This window comes from Fusarium musae, chromosome 2 (assembly GCF_019915245.1).
Source record: "Fusarium musae strain F31 chromosome 2, whole genome shotgun sequence".
Lineage (NCBI taxonomy): Eukaryota > Fungi > Ascomycota > Sordariomycetes > Hypocreales > Nectriaceae > Fusarium > Fusarium musae.
The window spans coordinates 1,180,610-1,204,290 of NC_058388.1; the positions used below are offsets into that span (position 1 = coordinate 1,180,610).

General features: G+C 40.8%; 5 protein-coding genes across 5 annotated transcripts; 2 read left to right on the forward strand and 3 right to left on the reverse strand.

Moving 5' to 3' along the window:
- Positions 1–318: 318 nt before the first annotated feature.
- J7337_002324 (uncharacterized protein) lies at positions 319–4,071 on the reverse strand (the record flags this gene model as incomplete). Its single annotated transcript, XM_044820054.1, has 4 exons — positions 319–900; positions 957–3,829; positions 3,887–3,998; positions 4,066–4,071. The coding sequence occupies 4 exons, from the start codon at positions 4,069–4,071 to the stop codon at positions 319–321; spliced, it is 3,573 nt and encodes a 1,190-aa protein (XP_044684354.1).
- Positions 4,072–4,780: 709 nt separating this feature from the next.
- J7337_002325 (uncharacterized protein) lies at positions 4,781–7,117 on the forward strand (the record flags this gene model as incomplete). The annotated part of the gene is made up of 2 exons (XM_044820055.1): positions 4,781–5,122; positions 5,171–7,117. The coding sequence occupies 2 exons, from the start codon at positions 4,781–4,783 to the stop codon at positions 7,115–7,117; spliced, it is 2,289 nt and encodes a 762-aa protein (XP_044684355.1).
- A 243-nt stretch (positions 7,118–7,360) lies between these two features.
- On the reverse strand, positions 7,361–8,200 carry J7337_002326 (uncharacterized protein; the record flags this gene model as incomplete). The annotated part of the gene is made up of 1 exon (XM_044820056.1): positions 7,361–8,200. The coding sequence occupies one exon, from the start codon at positions 8,198–8,200 to the stop codon at positions 7,361–7,363; it is 840 nt and encodes a 279-aa protein (XP_044684356.1).
- An 894-nt stretch (positions 8,201–9,094) lies between these two features.
- J7337_002327 (uncharacterized protein) lies at positions 9,095–9,585 on the forward strand (the record flags this gene model as incomplete). The annotated part of the gene is made up of 2 exons (XM_044820057.1): positions 9,095–9,114; positions 9,138–9,585. The coding sequence occupies 2 exons, from the start codon at positions 9,095–9,097 to the stop codon at positions 9,583–9,585; spliced, it is 468 nt and encodes a 155-aa protein (XP_044684357.1).
- Positions 9,586–11,553: 1,968 nt separating this feature from the next.
- On the reverse strand, positions 11,554–13,091 carry J7337_002328 (uncharacterized protein; the record flags this gene model as incomplete). The annotated part of the gene is made up of 3 exons (XM_044820058.1): positions 11,554–11,879; positions 11,923–12,649; positions 12,882–13,091. 3 exons carry the CDS (start codon positions 13,089–13,091, stop codon positions 11,554–11,556), a joined length of 1,263 nt encoding a protein of 420 aa, XP_044684358.1.
- Positions 13,092–23,681: the final 10,590 nt, after the last annotated feature.

Below are 23,681 nucleotides of genomic sequence, written 5' to 3' on the forward strand. Positions count from 1 at the left end.
CTCGAGTAGGAAGAGATGGATTCCATCAGCCGGGTCGAAGCTTGTGACTAGCTTATGCTTAAATAGCCCCCTAAGTTCTAGAAGTGACAAGATCTTGTTAAAAGTCTATGAGGCAGTGTCTGCTGAGTGTTTGCACGAGGTCCACAAAGTAAATTATTCAGAGTGTTTGTATCGAAGAGAAGAGAAGAGAAGAGTTATAAGCGCAGTGCCACTCCATGTAGCACAGTATAAACGGCTGAGAAACGAGCAACATAGGCCATTGTTACTTTTCTCCATTCAAAGATCCTAATGGATATTGTCTGAGCCCTTTGGGGCTCATCAAATAATGTAACCTCCCCCAGTCAAGCAGCGCCAATCCCGAACACCAGTCCCCTCTTCAAGTTCCACACACCACCAAAGCACCTCCTTTGCTTTGTCAGGCTGGCCACTCTCTTCGTAGGCGCGGCCCAGTGTGAACCACGCCTCAGATGAGTTCCAGCCGGAACCGAGCTTGGTGAGTGTAGAAAGGAGCGCATAAGCACGATCACGAGCCGCAAGACGGTCGACAAGTGGTAGACGGGTGGCCTTGTACGCAGCAGGAAGTTCGTCGTCATCCATGGGTTCCTTGGGAGTAAATTGAGTTTCTGGTGAAGGGCCCAGACCGAGAGGTGTCGAAGGCAGGGGAGAGACTGCTTGACTGTCTGAACTTGGCTTTGAGCTGCTTCCTATGTTGAGGTTGAGCAAAGCATCCTCCAGAGGCGGAATCGGAGGTGGCGGGAGGAGATCTTCACTGTAAATATCGAGCAGAATGTTAGAAAGGCCGACGATTGCAGTGGGATGGTTTGGCGTATGTGTGAGGGCGGTTTCAAAGTCGTTGCGAGCTGCATAGGGGGCTCCTCTCGACAGAGACAGTTGACCAAGCTACGAAGAACATTAATACACATCACATAAATTGCAGTTAGGGGTCGGTATCTTACCTCTGCGTATAGATCACTCCATAAATTCTCTACGGTCTTCTTTTCGGCCCAGCTGGGAGGCCTGAGAGCACCTGAACCAGATGGATCCCTGGCCAAGTCGGCCTCCAGGCTCTGAATAAGTCGCTGTGCTTCTGTGATAGCTCCCTTGGCGTCCTCCCTCATACCTGCTCTGCGGTAGAAACCAGCAATCGTGAGCCAGACTCTTATCAGAAGGACCACTCGTTGAGCCCTCTCCTTATCCTTGGGGAAATGGACAAGTGGTAAGATGCAGGTGGACGCGTAAGCGTTGTCAACTGATAGCTCAGAGTAGTCGGTTGACTTCGTTTGCGTCGAGAGATACGAGTTAAGGTGTCCTATAGGCCGCCTTGAGAAAGGTGAGCCTCTCGTCGCGGAGTGTCGTTTACTCGAGTAGGTAAAGAAGTCCGATTGCTGCTCGTTTTCTTCAACCTCGCCGTTTGGACCAGCTGGTGTGAAAAAAACATCTCCATCGACAACTGTAGGTCCATGGGCAGATGAGATAGCCCCGATGCTGGAGGATCGCTGTCGGCTATGGCTCCGATCGCGCTTCTTTAGACTATTGCTTCTACCCGTAGCGCTTCTATTGCGACGCACCGAAGATGCTGATGTCCTTGGTCGCGACTCTGCTAAGGATCCATTATCTCCCGTAACCTGAATCGTCGGTGCACTGCTGCGCATGGTCGCTGCAGTTTGAGGTCTGGGGTTCCTGTCACCCGCAGCAGTGTAGACCTGCCTCGTAGGTGGTCTGGATCGATCATTGCCGCCAAAGATGGTTCCCCTGATGCTCCTAAGCGTGCCAGAAGTTTTTGGTGGTTCCACGGCCTTGGGAGGGTTTAGAGTAGGTTGGGCTGCAACGTTGCCAAACAGTCTCGAGAAGAGAGTCAGCAATTCGAAGCTGGCATTTACAGCCACGTCTGGGCCTTCGAGTAGCTCGACCAATGCAAGTTGTGTCATCTTCACCTCCAGGATGCTCTCCTTTTCACCATCATCCATATCGTCGACGAGGCCATGTTTGTCTTCTGAAGTATCTTTTTCCGCCTCGTTGAGGTGCTCGCTTCTATAAGCTTGGTCGGCCTTACCAAACAAAACTGTAGTATCTTTAAATTGTTCCAAAGCACCCTCGCAAGCCCTCGCGGCCATGCTATAATCTTGCCTAGCACTGAGCAGGAGAGCGAGCAGATGCCAAACAGGAATAAGAGAACGCTCTTGCCAATATGGCCCATATACCAGATCGTAATTCTCTTCCTGATCCTTGCTTGCTGTCAGGGCAGTTCTGACAGTCTCAATTGCAGCAGTCAATTCTCTTCGCTCAGCCAATAGGAGGCCAAGAGCATAAAAGCTCCTAATATCTTTTGAGCGTCCAAGCTCAGCTGCAAGAGACTTTCTTAGACAGCGAATAGCCTTTTGTTGAATTTCGGTTCTAGCCGAGGCTTCATATGTGATTCTTGACCAATGAGCCTGGGACAGGCCAATAGCTTGCCATGCAAGGGCAATAGTATGCGGTGCCACGGGCGGATGTGAAGCGCTAAGCTCATTGTGTTCCGAAATTACAGGCGTGGGGTTGTCTTGCGAGGTGATCTGCGGTAACTTTGCCAACCAGTCTTCGAGCTCGGATCCAAGCTGGTGCGCTTTTTCGGCTGCAGATCGTTGGCCATATCGACAGAGGGCTAAAATACACTGCGAGATTGTTTCGAGGACGGTCGCATCGTCGTCCAGGCTAGGTTCAACAAGCCCGGTTTTGTCAACACGAGCCTTGCCCTTTTTGACAATCTCAAGGTAGGAGTCGAAGGCCTTGAAAGCGAGGTCGAATTCGGCAACAGAAAGGTGAACAAGGAAGAGAGACCGAAGAATAGATGTCGAATGGTAGGTCTTCATAGCCGCACTGTAAAGAATATCGAGAACTCCACGGCTCAGGCTGCTGCGCCCACCCTGGCCAAGGTCCTTTTCACTCCATCCTCGTCCACAGAGAATAGACCAGTTTCGTAGTACCTGATTGACAAACGCTTCGACTTCCTCACGCTCCTCGTCGGCTCTGGGGAAGGATGTCTCGCCTAGCAAAAGTGTCTGGTACGTAGCCTCGGCATGCTTGAGCTCAATGCGCAGCTGATTCCGAGGTGAGAGGTCGCCCGCTGTGTTGCTCACAAACCCGGTAGGGAAAGGTTGATCGGTATCGACAATGGATGAGAGGGCAAAGTAGTATTCTCTCCATACCGTTCTTCGAGGTACGGAACCCTTGAAGCCGTATCCTCCTGTGACAGGAGTAGACATAGTATCCCAGAATCTTGCCCACGCTCGATAACCCGCCATAGAATCGGCGTCGACCTGTGTGATTTCGTTGCTTCGGTATGCTTCGCCTGAGAGCATGCAATATTCTGTGAGGAACAGCTCTGACCAGTAACGGAGCTGTCTTCCCATGCCTTGTTCTGCCCAAACTCGTCCAAGTGATGGAAGACCAGCTCGGTAGGCAGAGAGTGCCTGCTTCAACTCGCCGCTGCGCGCAAGGCAGTTAGCTTTGAGATACGCAGCTTTAAGTGAGCAAACACTCGTCCATTCAGCACTTCTGTCAGCTGGGTTGATCTCGCTTTCCTCCAAGTTGTTCTCGGGTAGTCGACTGACACAGAGATTATAGTCTCCTAATGTCCAGTGCAACCAACCCGCGCATACCTCAGCCTGGAATCGGTCGTTCTCGTGGGCGGCTTCCTCGTCAATTGCCGCTTCGAGCTTTGGTAGTTGATCCGTAACATTGACATCGCCTGTGTTCACAGCAGTTGTTGGCCGACCTTCGGTGTTAGTGTGAGCTGCAGCTCCCGTCGTTTTAGCAATGGCGCATTCGGTTTCGGCCGTCAATGCGAGACCTAATTGAACAGTATTAGCTTTGTGGCTGATACGAAGCTATTCGGAGAATGACGTACAAGCTCTGTCGGGAGCATGTTTGCGGACTTTGCGAACAAGCTCCGGGACCAGATCCCAGTTGCCGTCGCAGCGGGCATGGTCCAGCTGATTAATGTATTGCACGGCCTTGGGCTATAGAGCAGCAGCAATGCAGAGTCAGCTTCGTTATAATCGGCGAGGGCGTTTTGTTTCGTCTTACACCCATGGTTCGTTGGAAACCTATTTCAGGGTTTCAGGAGATCGGTCTCGGACTTAGACTAGCAAATAGATGGCGCCAAGCGCATGGCGAGGAAGATTAATCGCTAAATAGATTTTAATCCTCTGACGAGAGGCTTAGGAGAGTTACAATAGAGAATATAACGGTCACAAAAGTCAATCGTGATGTTTCAGAGGCCGCCTGAGGTGAATGGTATAATTGCGGTCTCTGCCCGGACTTTCAAGGTGGTCAAGGTTGGGTCGTATTTGCTGGAGATGAGAGCTGCTGGGACGACGTAACTCAGCTCACCAGCCAATCAGTGCCATTCAATACAGCACGGTTGGATCCACCGTCAGGGGTCTTCCCGCCAGTCAAGCTAGCCCGCCTTTGGTATGCTTGTTGCTAGGGACCTACTGGGCTGAGAGCAGAAAAAAAGTTTCAAATGGAGTCTTTCTTGATGAATCTACAGCTTCATCATAGTTCGAGGTTACAAGCCGAGATTTCCAGTTGAGCAACAGAATTAGATACGGAATCTTCGTCCAAACATACCTGAACCTCTTCTGCGACTGCTGTACTCGCATTTCACACGTGACGGCTCAGTATCAACCTTGAGTTGATCTACTTTTATCTCGGCCAATATCTTCAAGCTTCAACTTGTCGCAAAGCATCTGAGACCTCGCAAACTATCCCAGAAACCCTCATATAGAATCCATTACTCATGGCTGCCTCACTACCACCCGATCTGCGGGTTCTATGCCGCAAACTCACCTCAATTCCCCCAACTCAGCTCCCTCATGCGCTGCCATCTCTCATCAACCACATCCTACACTGCAAAGAACCATTGTCAGCGCCTTCGGACCGTAAGGTCAAGGATAGCTCCTCGGAAGGCGCTCAGCTTGTCCATAAGCTCAAGGCCAGCATTACTACTCATCTCAATGGTCGAAGCCGTGAGGCTAGGTTTGCTGCAGTTGCTCTAATCAAGACTGTGGTTGACGTTGGTGGATGGGAAATCCTACGAGGTTGTCAACCATGGGTCACTGGACTCCTGTCTGTAGTTGAGGTAAGTCAACGCATCCATATCTATAGGCTCACTACTCACAAATCTCAGAAAAGTGACCCCGTTGCTTCAAAGGAGTTGGCCATTGTGACTCTCACACGCATTTACATCTCAGTCCAGCCATATCAGACCCTTGTCCGAGAGATTGCCACACCAACAATCCCAACATTTGTTACAGCTTGCATAAAGCTCATCAGCTTGCCCAAGAACGGCGAGAAGCTCCAAACACCACTGTCTGTCATTGAGACTATTTGCGACGCCTTATCGGCCTTGATTCCTCTTTACCCAACAACCATTCGGCCTTCAAACTCCAAGCTCAGAACAGCAGTCAAGCCTTATCTTGTTCCTACACAATCAGATGAGAATGTCATTCCACAAAGTCTTCAGCGAGCTTCGCGAAAACTCGTTATCTCGCTTCACCAAGTTGCTGCCAAGTCAGGAGGTAGTGATGAGTGGGCCAGGCTGATTGACACTCTCCTGAAGGAGCTACACTCTACGGCGGACCAAGTGCTCAGAGCCGTCGAGGAATCATGGGAGGGAACAAGCGGCTTCACTCGATCGCAAGTTGAACTCGATAATGAGCCGAATGGCGGTGGCTCATCTGCGGAAGAGCTCCCAGCATGGGCAGGAATCAACGCTGGAGCTGATCGTTTAATTGGCCTATTCCAGTATCTGTCTGATTGTCTGCGATATCCTACCAAGGCTCCCGTCACGATACCTACAAGCGCCCTTGTCGACGCCGCATCTAGGTTACTTCTCATAGCCAGACTCTCGCCCAAGTCCCAAACTTGGGATCAAGCGCTTCAGACCAACGCTGCGATTGCCAGGGAAGAGAAGGATGAGCTTTGGGCTGCGCTACCAGATATTCACATCGCTGCTCTGCACCTCATTGAAGCCTTGTTCCAGCGTCTGGGTCAGAACGCTGTGTCTATTGCCCCAGAGGTCCTTGACCACCTTGTCCGAGTATTCAAATCAGGAATCAACCTTCCCATAGTCCGAACGACTGGATACACTGTCCTCAAAGAGATCTTGCTTATCTCTGGCCCAACACTATCCAAGCCTTCAGTTGGTAGCTTGGATCCTGTGTTTGGCGCTTGTTGTCGTGACTTGCAACAAGATGCGGGCCACCTTAAAGAGGCTGAGAAGCCAGCGGCAACTGGCACCGATAGTAAGAAGAACAGCATCGCTGCCAACGCTGATCTTTTCCTTCAGCCCCAAGCCGCTGCCGTTGTCTCAAACCCGTCCCTAGAGCCCAAGCACAGGGCCGCTGCTGCCAACCTCTTGCCCGTTATTTTGTCAAAAGTACCACAGCGACATCTCAAGGCCTCTTTGCGTGGTCTCGTTGACCAGACAGCTATCTTGACAAATAGCCGTGACGCTATGCTGGCAAGTGTTCTCAACCCATACAAGGACCAACGTGGGCGAGTGTATCCTAGCATTCTTCCCCATCTTACTCAACAATTCCCCGATGATAAAGATCTTGAGATTCTGCGTACCAACATTCGTGCGGTTGCTCAGAGTCTCGCTGAGGGTGAAGAGTCATTAGAGTCTCTCCCTATCGAAGAGGAGGGAGAGGAAGAGGAGCAAGATGAGGAGATGAAGGATGGTGGTGTCGAGGAGCAAGATGCAGTGCCTGAAAAGAAGGGTGACTTGTTCAAGCCAGGAGCACTGCCCACAATTTCACATGCGGAGAAGAATCTCCCCATTCAGAGCAATCCATTTGCTCCTATTGAGAAAGCTGCTCCCTCAACTGAGAATGCCTTCGCACGGGCATCCTCACCACCAAAGCGAAAGCACGAAGGTTCAGATTCTGCACCTCCGAAGAGACAGGTTCTGGAAAAGTCGTCTTCTCCTGATCGTGTTCTCCCGGCGCCCATACCAAAGGCCCCAGTTGTGGCCAAGGAACCCGAAGAGGATGACGATGACGATGACGACGATGATGAGAGCGTTCATCTCAATATGGAACTGGACGATGATGAAGACGAAGATGAGGACTAGCCATTTCACGAGACATACAAAAGTAATTTTTAAGAGATTTATTGGGGTATAAATACATATGAACCGGTCCTTAGCCTTCTAGCCTTCATCGACCTTCTTAATGCACGATAGCACGTCTACATCCAAAGTGGCCGTTGTCTCTTCAAGTAAATCCAGAAACGGCCCACCAACTCCTTCCTACCATAAGAACGCCTGGAGCAATGATGTCACCTAGTATACGAAATAGAAAAGGTTCCGCCAGGCTCAGTCCCTGAGCCAAGCGCGACGCTTTTCCTCCTTGCGAGCCCTTCGCTTCTCTTTGAACTGCTTCAGTTCGGCCTTGGAAGGCTTCTTCCCAGAACGCTCTGCCTTCAAGCTTCGGCCGTCATGGGCATTAGCTGCGGCCTCAACGTCAAAGAAGGCGTTCATCTGGCGCTTTGACTTGGCTTCATCACTATGACGCTCAGGCCCTTGGCCAGCTGCTTGGAACTGGCCTGTGAAGCGGTTGAACGTTGCTGTTGCGGCGTATATCTCTGAAGGGTCAGCGATCCCAGTGCTTGTAGTCGCAAATTGGTCTTCTTCCTGTGTGCCTTTTGCGTACCAGGCGTTGGGATCGTAATCGCCATGGATTGCCGGGTTGTAGCCTCCAGCGATAGGTTTCTCTGAGACTGGAGGTTGAGGAACGCCTGGGGCGGTGCCTGGGGCGGCGGGTACAGGAGCGCTCGTGGCAATACGAGGGTTATCCCACTGAGACTTTCCCGTGAAACGATTCACAAAGAACCAAGCCTGCGTGTTTGGGTCCCATTGACAGTCCCAGCCATCATCCTCTTGTTGCGGCGCAGGCTCGTTGGGCAACGGAGGGCCACCAGGTATAGGTTCGCTTGGCAAAGGTGGTCCATCTGGTGTTGGCTCTTTCGGAAGAGGAGGCGCATCCTTATCATTGGGGCCGCTGTTTGAGTCCTTAGGAGACTCAGAAGCCTCTCCGTCTTCGCGATCAGAACTCTCCTTCACCGGTTCGATTGCGCCGTCACGCTTTGGCGATTCTGGCTTTGGCGACTGGGCTGCGGGCTCCTCTACGCCTGCGGATGGCTTAGGCGACGACATGGCGATTATGGCGGTTGTTGTTGCGATGTTGAAGCGTCTATCATCCCAAAAATGAGTTTACGAAAATCGACAGTGTCATCATGATACTTATGCACCTGGAGTTTGTCTTAGCAAAGATGAGCGAATGTGGTTGTTGTCATCCAGTGAATGGAGTCGCAGGCTACGCTTCACATAGCAATAGTGCCTTATACACGCCGTCGAGAAACGAATCGTTGTTGGTGACGACGTAGGATCTAAAGAGATGGTAAATGCAGATGCGAATAATAATGAAGAATGAATCAGAGGCGCCTGTAATGATGCATAAATTAGGCGGGGCCTTCCCGGTAAAGCGGATAGCTCTAATCACGTGACCGGTTCAAACTCCAAGCTTGTCAGTCTGGAATGTCCTGGAAATACAACTTATAACCTTGCATCTCAGTGCTGTACAACCATATAGTATCTGACCCCGATGAGTCTACCTATTCCGCGAAATTCATCATATCAGCCAATGCAGATTTAACTGCCGTTGTCGTAGGATGTCGTCTTACTTGTCCAAGGCCTCCCACGAGGGAATGAGGCTAAGCAAAGCCTCGACCGTTCTGAATGGGCAAAGACCTCCAGGAGGCCCATCAGCCAATTCAATAGGTAGCTTTCAGCTCTTAATGGCAATGTATTCGTTAATGTTTTGTCTCTGCTTCTGTAGTTTTGTGGTTGATTAGTTCACAGCTATGCTTTGGCCAAGTCGCTTGTTTTATATACATCTCACTGTGTTAGTAGCCACAGCTCATGGCTCACCAAATGATGAGTGTGACTGCTATCTCACTAATGGCACCAACTCTGCATATTACTCACGACACAGTTTCTATGACTACCGAAACCTTGGGGACTATACGGGAGTTCCCAGTCCTATCCAAAATGCATCCAGAAAAGCAGGTGTAACAAGCGACTATTTCAACAGCGATACTTGGGATGACAGCTGGAGCATTCAAGACTGGAGCAACCGTGGGAAAGGCGTCAGTCTCTCAGGCGATGCAACTGTCCTAACGATCAACTCTCCCATCAACATCTGCATTGAAAAGAATGACGACAAAGACGCGGCCTCGGATACGTTCCTCACTATGCGAACCATGCGGCTGCCCGGTTTCCAGAGCGCTGCAGAGTTCGACTCTGTGTCGACATATCACTACGTCTCAGTACGGATGCTCGCTCGTGTCACCGGCAGCGCGGGTGCATGCATGGCTGTCTTAACGTACCTTGGGGGTGAAGAGCTAGCAGATGTACAAGAAGCTGATATCGAGATCATGACCCGCGATCCCAAGAACCGGGTTCAGTACACAAATCAGCCTTCATTCACGGAGGATGGCGATGATATCCTCAAAGCTACTCGTAACGGCACCCTGCCCTAGGGTGTTGAGTGGGATGATTGGGTTGTGCACCGATTGGATTGGACACCTAAGCGCTCAACTTGGTATGCTAATGGTCAACAAGTTGCCAGTATAGAATTACAGACACCGAAGGACCCGGCACAGATCATTCTCATCGCGTGGAGCGACGGTGGCTCGTGGAGCGGGAATATGAGCCTCAATGGTGCAGCATATATGCAGATCCAGTGGATCGATATGGTGTATAATGTTACAAAAGACAACGAGAAGAAGAGAAGTTTAGATGGCAGGGTGTTGAAGAGAGATGCTGAGCAAGACGGTGAGCTGATACGACGAGATGATAGTAAGGGTGCATGTAAGGTCGTATGTAGCATCGATGAGGCGGATGAGGCTGGAGAGACCCAGATCCTTTCGAAAAGTGCGGCGTCTCACATGCTGGATATGCGATACTGGACAGGGACAATTGCGTTTGGAATCATGCTTTTTGGCGTATATTTAAAGCGTTACAACGTTAGAGCATATTTCTGGGTTTATACAAGTGTGCGTGGAATCGTTTTACGTGATTGAGTTCATGAAAGACAGGTATTTAGTTTTCAAGGTAGAATATCCCCATGCTATGTTCTTCAGTTCATCATGTCTGACCTTGCCTCTGTCCTCAAAGACAATGGCTTCAACGTTAACAATAGGGGTTCCAGAACATCGCCGTCTTCTCCCGCAACTCCCCAGCCTTTCCCCTTTCCTCACACTCTCATCAGCCAAACTCACACTATCGTCGATCATCTAAAGTAACAAGTCCCACTGATTATCCCGCATCCGTTCCGACCCGCCTCCGACTTCAGATCACAGGCCTCGCCCCAGTGTCAACTAACAACTGGGGACTGAAGCAGTGAAGCCATTAATAACACTTACATTTCGCATAACAAGCCTCGTGGGTATTCGGCACTACGCCAAGATTCACCTTAACTTGCTTGGCCTTGTCCCACATCGTGTAGCATCTTCCCCAGTTCAAGTCTTGCTTAGTTCCTTGTTGGCTCCAATTTGCTGTGTCCATGATCGTGCAATTCTGGGTAATGTTATTGATTAGAGATTCAGAAGTTGTTCCACTCGGTGAGATCGACGATAGACAATGATCAAGAGTTGATGGAGAGCGACACATATTTCAAAAGATGGTATTCAATGCGTGCTTCGTTACGCAATTGCTATGTGTAAGTCCCATGTCCCGTTATAACCAATTATTGTATGATTTGATATCTCAAGAATAAACACCGCTTTCAACAGATCCTTTGTCTGATCATAAAACTTTTAGAAATCCTCAAACATTGCGTCTTCTGTCAAACCAAATCCCGTCATCGTAATATAATGCTTGTTTTCTTTTTTCCAGTGTCCTTTCTGCGCCACTGTCCTATCGACTGTTTTAAGCCGACAGGTAAATCTCGCTCTTGAAATGATTTGTCGTTCAAAGTTGTAATAAGCGATAACTAAGTGCTTTTGTATATAGTAGTAGTGCTAGAGCTGTTCAACACGATATAATCTCTATGCCGAATTGTTCTGTCTTTGCTTGTAGTCGTCAAGTCCTTCGACGTGTCTTGCCATCAGGATACTACCATAGCCCTGCTCATCCCCAGCGGGATACGACATGGAGAATGGGTACGACTATAGGCCTCGCTGTGGTGAGCCTGTTGCTCAAGTCTGTTGCGGTGGGATATATCTATCGCACATCCCGCAGAAGAATCAACAAGTCAATCGCGTCGAAATTGCCTTTCAATCAAGTGCGACCGTTAAGTGTTATCTTCATGAAGCATGCCAATGGTGCGCGAGGTTGATGTTAAGGAGTGGTTGGTTTCTCAACCCCCCAAATTCTCGACCATGGATTTCAAGACTTGAGCGAGCTGACGGGAGTATAGAGTCTCCCATGATAGCAGCTCTTCAGGCGTCCGTCGGTGAATGGACCCTCTAGGTGACCAGTTCCAGAGGTTTGTTCGAGCAACATGTTCACCTCATATTGGCTTGTTCGAACTGAAACTGTTGCCCATTGGGGAATGCCATGCTGGCACTCAATCCAAAAGGGTCCCAGTCCAAGCCATTCTGGTCTAAAAGCTGCGTCATTGATGGATATTGCGAGTGCGAGGTTTGTGGCTGCTGGACGGGTTCATGGGATGGTGTCATCTGGTGTCCAGGTCCACTAGAGGCAGGCGACATCATCATAGGCTGCTGGTTCTCTCCATTGTAGCCTGAGGGGTATCCTCCGTGACCAGCTGGTGTTTCGATTTCAGGCTCGTCAATCATACCGTCTTGTTCATATTCTTGCTCTAGAAGATCTATTAGGACGTGTTATCAATGAGCTGACATGAGAAAACTTACCAAGCTGTTCGATATGGTTTTGGAAGGCAGGAGTAGGGTAGTAAGAAGCTCCGGATCCTGTTTGGCCTCCACGTCCACCATTCTGCATCATCGATGATCGAGGGACTTGTGTGTTCTGAGGCATCTGTTGCTGTTGCTGCTGGGGCATCTGCTGGCGCGACATGCTAGTCATCGAACCTCTCATCGACATGTTATCCGAGGCCGCAGGAGAGAACGCGGAGCCGGTATTACTCGGCGAGTTGGAATGAGACGATGGTGTGGGTCGATTCTTGGGTGAAGTAGCGTTCGAATGAGGTTGCAGCGGAGGTGGCAGTACTGGCACAGGCTCAGCCTTGGGGGCGATGTTCGAGTTTGATCGTCGAGACTGGTGGTGCCGGTTCATAATCGCACGCTGGATAGGAGGAGGCTGAACGAGGTTCTGAGGCATGTGGGTTGGTCCCAAGTTGGGACTACCCGTCTTCGCGCGAAGCTCAGCCTGGACATCGATTCCCTTTTCGAGGAGAATACGCTCGAGAAGCGAGTTCTTGTATCGAAGCATCAGACACTCATCGGCAGCAGTGCGGTGAGCCGCCTGGAGGTTGTGTAGGTTGGACTCATGGACGCGGATGGTCTCTTCGAGTTGCTTTATGTATTCAGTTCGGCGTTCACGAAAAGCAGCTTGAGCCTGTCGGTTCCTCTGCTTTCGCTCTTCGGAAGTCGCATAAATCTTTTCGTCTTCTGTTAGTCGCTGTTCGAGGGCGGATGTATATGTGCGTCATGTTGTCTTGGGGAGAGACACCTGGGTAAGACCCGAGGTGAGAGCGGGGAAGCTGAGTTGTCGAGGTAATGTCTTGATCTATCCCAAGTTCCCGCATCGTGTTGTTTTACAAAAAGCTATCCATCCTTGTAGAAAGACGAGAAGCAGTGTGTAATGTAGAGTGCATATGGTGTAAGTAAAAGGAAAGAAAGACAAGACTTACAGGCTTGCGGCCGCCCTTCCTCTTGGGCTGCTGAGGCTCTTGGGTGGCATTGGCAGCAGAGGTTATCACAGGGTGATGATCGCCCTCAGGGCTGGAGCCAACGAGAGAGTCGGTCTCTTCCCGAGAATGACCGTTTAGGCCGTTGAGATGATTGTTGTTGTTTTGGTGTTGCGCAGGATCCGCCTTATCGATTGACATCTTGTCTGCCATTACCCAGACCGGGCTACTAGACGATTTGCCGCGCAGCGGCAAACGCCCCAGAGACGCAAAACGGGAATTCTGTTACGTGACGAGATGGGACGTCAAGACGACGACGGGCGCAAAGAATCGAGACAGGCAAGTGTGCGCCCGTTGGGTTTTTGCTTTGCGGTTGCGGGCGTAAGGAGAGCGGGCGCAAGAGATAGGAAATGCAGCCCGGATTGGGGGTCGTACGGGGGTCAAGAGCGTACTGGAGTGTCAAAAGGGCCCTTATCAGACGCAGAAACGCAGACAAAACCAAAAACGCTTGGCTATCAGAGACAGTACTGGCTGAGCGACAATGATACGCGCTGCGTCTAACAAGCGCCTATCAGTTGTAGGTCGCAGGTAAGGGTCTTTGCAAAACGTAAGAAATTCTACCAAGAGATAAAAGACGGGCTGTAATTCGCGTCGAGTTCTTGGGGGGGGACAGTTGCGATAACAGAGAAGGGGATCACTCAGGCCGCAAGGGAATACGGTTTTATGTAATGTAAATTAAGAGGAGGGAGCAGCCTAGGAAACTCCGTCTTTTCTCTGTCGACTCGAGGGCCTTAGCCCTTGAGCCAATCAAGGCCTCGTATTCGAGGGATGAGAGTGGGCTTCCAAGGCCCATAGGTGGAGCAAGGAGACATCCACTAAAAAAACCAGTCCATCTCAATCTTCACCTTAAATTCTTCAGCATGGCCCCTTCACTTCAACCCATCCATTAATCCATTGGTTTCGACATGGACATCCATCGTCAAACCATGCCGAGTGCACGGTCCCATCGTGATCTCTTTTTAAACATTTCACATGAGGCATAAAATCGTGAAGCGTGCAATCAGTCGCCAACAAACAGTATGTGCACGCAGCGTCACTTGCAAGGGGCGAGTGAGAATCGAGTCTACCGTAGCAGAACAGAACAGACCAGCCCACCCGCACTCCCACAAGACGCTGCAGCCATGCATGCCCTGGCACACTCACATCCCACTCAACCTTGGAACTAACTCTTCTCGCCCATGCTCTTTACGGTCGAGCTGAACCCAGGGTGGAAAAGACCAACCTGGCCCTGATGTGAGACAGTGGGATGCCAGAGATACGCTCCCTGATAAGCATACAAATGATCTTTTCGAGGCTCGAGGTTTGAAGATATACAAATCCTTCAGCCCCTCAACCGTCATCATCAAGGCTTTGTTTGTTTTTCGCTCATGTGTCGTGTGGCCGCCGGCTGAATGTTCGCTCGGCCGCCGGGCCACTCTCTCTGTTGGCTGAAATGATCGGCAGCTGTAACATCGGAGCCCCCGCTCTCGCTCCAGCCCTCTCTCACCGGAAACGCTTCAGTCACTGGGCGGCTTTCAAGACACCAGCAAGGCCGGCTTTCGGTTTTCCTAGTGGTGTTCAACGGTACGCGGTGCACCTTGGTGGCGGAGGGCATGTGCCAGAATGCGTTTCTCGTCTTTTATGACAGACAGCCCCAAATCTAGCACCCACTCCCTTGACCCAATCATCGATCTGTTATCCCGTGATGGTTGTTGTTAAACCGGTGGTACTATATAATTAAGAGGGATTATATAAGCCTGTAAATGGTTTAACCTAAATAAGCCTTAGATATTAAGAATACTAATTATATAACTAAAGGAAAACTAAAAGAAAGGTAATAGAATACTAGAAGTTAAATAGAATAGGGAATATATAAAAATTCAGTTTAATAATTAAAAGTCTTAAAGCTATACTTTTAAAAGGTAGCTATAATTATAAGAAAGAAAAGTAAATTACTAAAATAAACCTTAAGTACTACCTCCTATATATAATATAATATTTTATAATATAAATATAAAGTCCTATTTACTTAATAATTCTAATAATTAAGATTCCTTTAAATAATTATATATTATAAAAATAACTATAAAAAGGGTATATAAGCTAGGCTAACTTTTAAATCTAATATATTTTATAAATCTATAAATTAAAAAGCTATAAAGGCTTAAGATTAAAGACTATTAAATAATACTATATATTAAGTTATTCCTAAATAGCTTAAATACTAAATATAAAAAATAATATATAAATAGATATAGTAACTTACTTCTTATATAATAAAAGGCCTATAAGGCTAAAATAAATATTTATTATATAAACTTTAACTAATATAATAAATAAGTAAATAGTATTTATAATATATTAAATTAAATAATTAAGAAAATAAGCTCTTATTTTATTAAAATATATTTACTTACTATAAATAAATTAAGTAAATATAATAATATATTATAATTCTTTTTTAATTTTAAAGCTATATATAGTATTAATAATACTATAAAAAGGAAATAAGCTTAAAAATACTATTTTAAAGTACTAAAAAGCGCTTTAAACCCTAGAACTAATTAGGAAAAGTAGATTATAAAATAGGAAATAGTAATTTAAGTTAAAAAGCTTAGAAGTATTACTAAGGCTTAATATCTAAATACCTAGTTTAAAGACCTATAATAGGCTTTAAATTAATACTTTAAGATTTTCTTATAAATTAAATAGAGTTAAAATAAAAAAGAAATTAAAAATAGATCCTATTTTTTATTAAACTTTTCTATATAATTTAGATAAGAAATTTAAGATAGTAAGAGAAAAGGTAATAAATTATAGACTAATTAAGTTATAAAGGGGAGCTTTAGATTAATATTTAGAGCCTTAAACTTAAAGGATTAAAGCTTATTATTAAGAGATAAGAAATAAAATAAGTTAGTTATTAATAAATCTAAAGAAGGCTTAGTAAAGTAAGCCTAGCTAAGTATTAAGATTTTAGAGAGATATATATTATATAAGAAAAGTTATAAATATTTTAATAATATATTATATTAAGTAGCTTTCCTTAAATTAGTATTTAAAAAGTTCTAGCTAAATTAAAAATAATTAGACCTATTTAAATAATACTTAAAAAGAAATAAAGAAATTAAAGAACTATATTAAAGACTTTAAACTAAAAATAAAGCCTTAAAAGAGAGGTTAAGTTAACTATTTCTAGTAAGGCCCTTAATCTTAAAAAAGGCAGTTACTTTCCTAGCTTTAAGTAGTAAATACTTATTATATAACTTATCTATCCTAAACTCTAGAACTATAATCTATATATTTAATAACTTAAAATAATTTAAGTTAATAAAAACTATATAATATAAAGAAAAAGTATTTATAAAGTCTAAATAGCTACTAATATTTAAATATAAAGATATAAAAGTCTAAGTTATAAACCTATAAAATAAGCCTTAAATAATAATTCTAAATTATATAGCTTACTACTTAAAAATAGGCACTAATCTAATATTACTATAAAAATTATAATAAATAGGATATTAGTAAGACTAATAGAATAGGGCTAATATATTAAGATATATAAATAGCTAAGTATTATATAAGCTTAAATAGAAATATAACTAGTATATACTTAATTACTTTATTAAAATAAGTAAATAAGCCTTATTTACTATAAGGCACTTATATTATAACTCCTAAACTATAAATAAGCCTAATAAAGCTTTAGCTAGGATATAATACTATTAACTAAGATATCTAGGACTAAGGAGCCTAGAATACTTAATAAATTATACCTTTAAAGCTAAGATTAAAGGTCTAATAATAGTAAAATATAATATATATAGGTTAGCTAAGTTAAAGTATTAAAAGTACTATAAACCTTAAAAATAACCCTTAAAAGCTAGGGAAAGAGTTTTAATAGATTTCTATAACTATTTAGTTAGAATTAATAGTTATATATTATATATAATTATTATAAATTACTATTTAAAAATATATTAAGATTACTATTTTATAAATTACTATAATAATAATCTACTAGTAATACTTAAGTATTTTACTTAAATACTTAAGATAATATATAAAGTTAAACTGTAAGTTATAGAGATAGATAATAAGCTTTAAAAGGGGTATTTAACTTATATATAGCTTTTAAGAAAGGGGATTAAAGTAAATAAAAGTATATTAAGAACTTAATAATAAAACAGCTCTAGAAAGCATTTTAAGAAAGTAGTAAAAAAGAAAGTAAGATTACTAATAATTAATAGTAATCTCCCTTTAAGTCTTTAGCTTAAAATAGTAAGAATAATAGTATATATCTTAAATTAAATACTAAAGTAATACCTAAAGTAAAAAACCCTATATAAGAGCTTCTTTTTAAATATTCTAATTATAAAAGAAAGTAACTAGCTTTAAATTAGTTATATAAAAAGTATTAAATATAAGGTATTCTTATTAATAAAAAAGGTATAGAAAAAGGAAAAGTACTTTTAATTAAAAATAAGTTTAAAAGTATAGATAGGATATCTAGTTAAATATAATTCTTTAAATATCTTTAGAATATAAAACCTTATTATAAATAAGATTTATATAACTTAAAATATTATTTTTAATAAAAAGGAATTCTTTAGTACTAATAAGGTATAAATAAGGGATACTATTAGGGAATAGACTCTTAAAGAATTATAATAGTAATTATAAGCTCTTTTAAGCTTTAAGTAAATTAATTAAGTAATAGACTTAATTTAAAGTATTAATAAAAAGAAGATATAGGAAATATACTTTAAAAGCCTAATTAAAGACTTACCTACCTAGGAAGTAAAGTTAAAAAATAAAAAAAGTATAATATTAGTAAAGTATACTTAAGTAAGATTTAAACTACTTTTAATATTATTAAAAAGCCTACCTTTAAGCTTCTTTATTAAATTAAAGATCTAAATAAGTTAAAATATAAAGGCTAGAAAAGTAATAGAAGAAGATCTTTATATACTAAACTAAGCTTTTAGCACTAGCTTAATAGCTACCTTTATTATAAAAAAAGAAAGGAAGCTAATAACTAAGGTAATAAGGAGTAAATATATTAGTAAAAGACTAAAGCCTAGGTATAAGATATAAATAACTTAAATAAGCCTCTTTCCTAATAGATAAAAATATTATAAGAAGAATCTGCCTCTAGCTCTAAGTTCTTATAGTAATTTATTAAGATATAAATTAAAAATAGAGTTTAGAAAAGTATAGGAAGATTACTTAAAGAGTTATAAGTAAATAGGATTTTAGATTAAGATTATAAGGTATAATCTATATATTAATAACTTAAAAATACTTAACTATATATAAGTATTTACTTATAAATTTAATAAATATAGCTACTTATAAAAGTATAAGGTAAGACTTATTATCTAAAGAGATTAATAAATAAGATTAATTACTAATAAAATATATACTATAACCCTTATTAAAAAGTTATTTAGAACCTTACTTATAATTACTATAAAGTATAATCTTAAGCTAGTATAATATAATATAGTTAATATATTTATAAATATAAAACTACTAAGTAATATATTTATAAAATTACTTCTAGGCTTTAAAAAGAGTAAGAAAGAAAACTAAGTATTATTTCTATATAAAGCGCTATATAGATTATAAAATATATCGCTTTTATAGTAAAAGGAGCTTAAAAATATACTATAAACTTTAAACTATAAGCTAGTATTAAATAAAAGCTATTACTATTAAAAAGGAAACTTACTAATTATCTTTTATATAAATAATATAGTCTTTATATTTAAGAAAGAAAATAAAGAATTTATATTATAACTTATATAATCTTTTTAAGAAAAATATAAATTAATTAAAGGAAATAAGTTATAGTAGTTTCTTAATATATAGGTTATATAAGATTATATATTAAAATAGATTTAAGTAACTTAAATTATATATCTTAAGAAGATATATAAAATATATACTATAGATACTATAAATACTTTTTTAATAAGAAAGGAAGAACTCTTTCTTAATTAAGGAAAAGTAAATAAATATATAGCTAACTAATATAAGAAGGTAATTAAATTAATCTTATATATAAGTATTATTAGTTAACTAGATATTATATTTATAATCTTAAGACTATCTTAATTTATAAATAATCTAAGCAAGATATATATAAAAGCTACTAACTATATACTTAACTACCTATATATAACTTATTTTTACAGTTTACAGTTTAGTCTTAAAAGAGAATTTATAGTATATAGTAATATATTATTTACTAATAATACCCTTAATTAAAAAAGCTTATAAGGTTATATAATAAAGATCTATAAAAGACTTATAAGATAGTAAGTAAATAAGTAAGATATAGTAACTATATTAATAACTAAAGTAGAGCTACTTGCTTTCTTATAAGCTATAAAAGAAGGGCTATTTTAATAAAGGCTACTCTAGAGCCTATAGGATAAGCTTTAAAATATTAATTTATATTTTATTTATAATAACTAATAGATAATTTATCTTTTAAAAAGTCTTCTATAAAAGCTAAAGACTAAACTTTAATATATTAATATTTATAATTATTAGTTATAAGAATATATTTAAAAAAAAATAATTTCTTTAAGTTATAAAATAAGCTTAAAGCTACTAGTAGATATACTTATAAAAGTATTATAAGGGATAAAGCTAAAAGAGAGTTATAAGCTATTTAGCCTTATAGATATTAAAAAATATATTTAAGATTATTAAAATATAGATCTTATAGAAAGATTAATTAAAAAGATTTTAGATAAATTAGATATTTAATAAATAAGTTACCTTTTACTATTTTATAACTCTTTTAAGTTATCTTAAATATAAGATCTCTTTTAATATATTAAATATAAGATCTCTTTTAATATATTAAATATAAGATCTTTTTTAATATATTAAATATAAGATCTCTTTTAATATATTAAATATAAGATCTCTTTTAATATTATTTAAAATACCCTAGACTTTATTTATATATTTTAAGCTTTATTTATATATTTTATACTTTAGAATATATAAAGTTATTTTAAAATATAGAAAATATTTTAAAAAGGAAATAAATAATTTAAAATTAGTAAATAAAAGCTTAAAAAGTAAGACTTTCCTTTATAAAGAAAATAAAAATTACTAGCTATAATATAAAAGAAAAAAATAAGCCTTACTTAAATAAAGGCTAGATAGGAATTACTAGATAAAGGGAAAGTATAAGACTAGATACCCTTTAAGATAACCTTAACTATAATATAATACTTATTCTTCTTTTAAAAATTTCCTAAAATATTAATATAATTTAAAATAATAAAATAAGCTATAAAAGTATTTACTAATTTTTTAATAAGAGACTTATCCTGCTAAATATAATCTAGAAAAAAGAGAGCAGTAAGTAATATATTAAAAAGACTATATAGTTTAAATTAGCTAAATATAGCTTAAAGTTATAATATATACTACTTATATTAAGTAATAAGAGCTACTAGGGTTATATTACTTATAATAAAAGACCTTTAGCTTAGCCTAATACTTACTAATACTCTAACTAGCAGTAGTATTATTAAGGTAAGCTAAGTATAGGATATAGCGCTACTTAGAGTTATTAAGAAAATTAGAAAATTAAAATATAACTTAAAATAAAGAAATAAAGTATTAAGAGACTTATATTTAATAATTTACTATATTAGTAATAGTAACTTATACTATTTACTTAGTATATTAAACCTTAGTATAAGATAGGTAAAAAAGGGTATCTTTTTTACTAAATATAAGTTAATAAAGTATTTTAATAATTTAAAGCTTAAAAGGAAAAGTAACTTACTTAACTAAAAGGAGTATAAAAAAAGGAGATTTACTATTTAAAGTTAGCTAATAAGTATTAAATAAATATTTTAAAGTATAAAAGAATATATAATATAATATTAAAAATAATATAAAAAAATTTAAAAATTTATATTAGGTTTTATAAAGAAAAATAATTAGCTAATATACTATAAAAGTAGAAAATAAAGCTTAAAGAGGCAGTTAAGTAGCTAAAAAAGAGAGGTATATACTAAATATAATATTAATACTTAAGGAAAAGAAAAAAAGATTAGATTTTATAATAAAGAAAGGCTTATATATTTTAAAAATAAAAGGCCTATTATTTAAAGTAATTTAAAAATCTATCTATTATTTATAAGACCTATCTATTATTAATATATAATAATAGTTTAATTATTAATTAACTATTTAAAAAAGTAAAGAATAATTTAAATTATAATAAGAAGTATTATATAATAAGATATAATTAATAACTTTAGATAACTTCTAGTATACTAATAAAAAGAACTTAAAAGATAGTACTTTAAGCTATTAAAGTATTATAATAATTCTACTCTAGGGGGGTATATTAAACTAGTAATACTATATAATTAAAAGGGATTATATAAGCCTATAAATAGTTTAACTTAAATAAGCCTTAGATATTAAGAATACTAATTATATAACTAAAGGAAAACTAAAAGAGAGGTAATAGAATACTAGAAGTTAAATAGAATAGGGAATATATAAAAATTCGGTTTAATAGTTATTGAAATTTTCAGCACTTGTCGCAATCTCTAACAGATGTCCTCCCTTGTCGACGGAATTTGAAGAATCTGAGCTAGAGCTCACAGTGAGATCCCGTTGTGCCAGCATTCTGGTCCGTCATTTCGCTCTGTGCGGTCGATCATCCTGTCATGCTTAATTACACTGTTTGTTTTGGCTGTGACCCTGGCAGTTCTAGAAAACTCGGGGAACTACTATGAGCCATCATTCTGGCGCTATCTCTCAGCAGGGATCTGTTTATCTTCAACCCCCGCTGTGCACCCCAACCTTTCTGGCTATCATTCATATCTGGTTGATGGAGGCTGCATCGAAGCCTTCAGCTCTTGTGGTCATCTGGTTCAATATTGAATAGTTGCGGCGCCGCTGGCTTCATATGTACATACACAGTAGGTGAATTCGGCCGCCGTCACGACCGATAACCGGACCCTACACAATCACATTTGGCTTACGCTGCCAGGTCATTCAGACTGGCAAAGCACCAGGTGGAGCTGTCAGCGGCATGAATGTCCAATAGTCGACTTATTTTGCTTAGCGCCTTTCCTTGAGACATCTTGATCCTGGTTTCTCGAGGTCCTCCGAATCCTCCGAACCGAGTAAATTATCCACAGCTTATCCCTGCTGCATCATGTGTTCCAACTACACGAAGCTCCCAAAATGATTTGCGCATCTGGCTGTTGTACTATTTGAATAGCAGTGCACCGGGTGCAGCAAGTGGTTGACGTAGTACTCTATTCTCAGAGACAAATTCCAGAGACCTTGAGGTCAACTCAGGGCACGCTTTTTGGTCTATTTTAGCCTGAGCAATGGTCAAAAGGCATACCACGACATGTTCAAGTTATCTCTGCGCCTGATGCTGTGTAGTAACCTGGGAAATTCTTACAGCATGTAACAAAGTCCGTCAAACCTTGAGAGATAAGCGAAACAAGCTGCCTGAGCTTGTTGCATATCAATCTGATATGCGGTTGCTCATCCTTTCGAAAGACAACAGACAAGCTACGTTAGCGCATGGTATGACGGCATATCCCAACATCCCGGCATAAAACCTTAGCACAAAGTTTGCCAGGCAGGAACGGAAACGCTTCTTCAGAACTGATGAGCTTTACTACGGCGTACATGCCATTGTGTTAAAACAGACTTCAGAAATACCGTTTCATCAAACCCAAAACCCAACGCCTCGATGGAACCTTGTGTCGAAGGCTCTCGCCTCTCCCCCAACAACCATAAGCTGAGGACATATCATGAGCAAAGATCTGACCATGTACCCCCGGCCATCGGCAACCAACAATCCTAGGTAATAGTTCATGCTCAAATGCTTGCGACGATGCATCCCATCAGCGTTTACACATGTGCCATGAGTCGCAACCATGGATAACCATCCCAGTCCGTTGTCTTTTAGGGACGGACGTGCATACGTAGGCCCCAGGCCATGTTGTATGCGGTGGTTTAGTGGTGGAGCCTCACATGATGGAAGAAACCTTGGGGTTCCATGTCTTTTTCCAGAAGCGAGTCCATGTCTGATGAAAACTCTGCTCAGTTGATTGTTCATCTCCTGTTGGTCCATGGCTTGCGGCTTGTTTGACTTTGATCTGAGCCACAGATCTCAAGTCCCTTTTTGGTAGGCGATAATTGCTAGTTCTGACGGTGGATTCACAAGTCAAAATTACGACTCCTGCTACCCCGGATCACCCATCCACATTTCGTGGAATTCATGAGGAGTTGTGATGCCCATCTTGTCTTTTGACGGTGAGAGAGAGCTTATCAAATTTTAGCTTTGATATAAGTTGGAGCTCAAGCTGTCGTCTTGACTCTATAGTCCTCACAGTGTTGATGCTCTGATATGGTATCAGTGAACGCAATATCAACCGATAATTGTGAATGAAGACTCTCAAGGTTGATGATGAGAGCACGTACCATGCAATCACTTAAATGGTTGTCAAGCACGCCCTATCGAGTTCTATGGGTTGGTTTCAATGGCTGAGGCCAGGCACACACAATGCAACCCTGTCTGCCTGCCTTGATAAATGAGAATCAGAGAGGCTCTGCCAAGTAGGGTCGAAAATGACGGTTCGTCTCGCTTGACCTAGCGAACCCGCTTGACCAGCATCTCCCGAAGTGCGCCAGTCTCCTGTCGTAACTCAGTTGGGCCTTAGCTTCCGCCCTTGGGTAACAACTTGA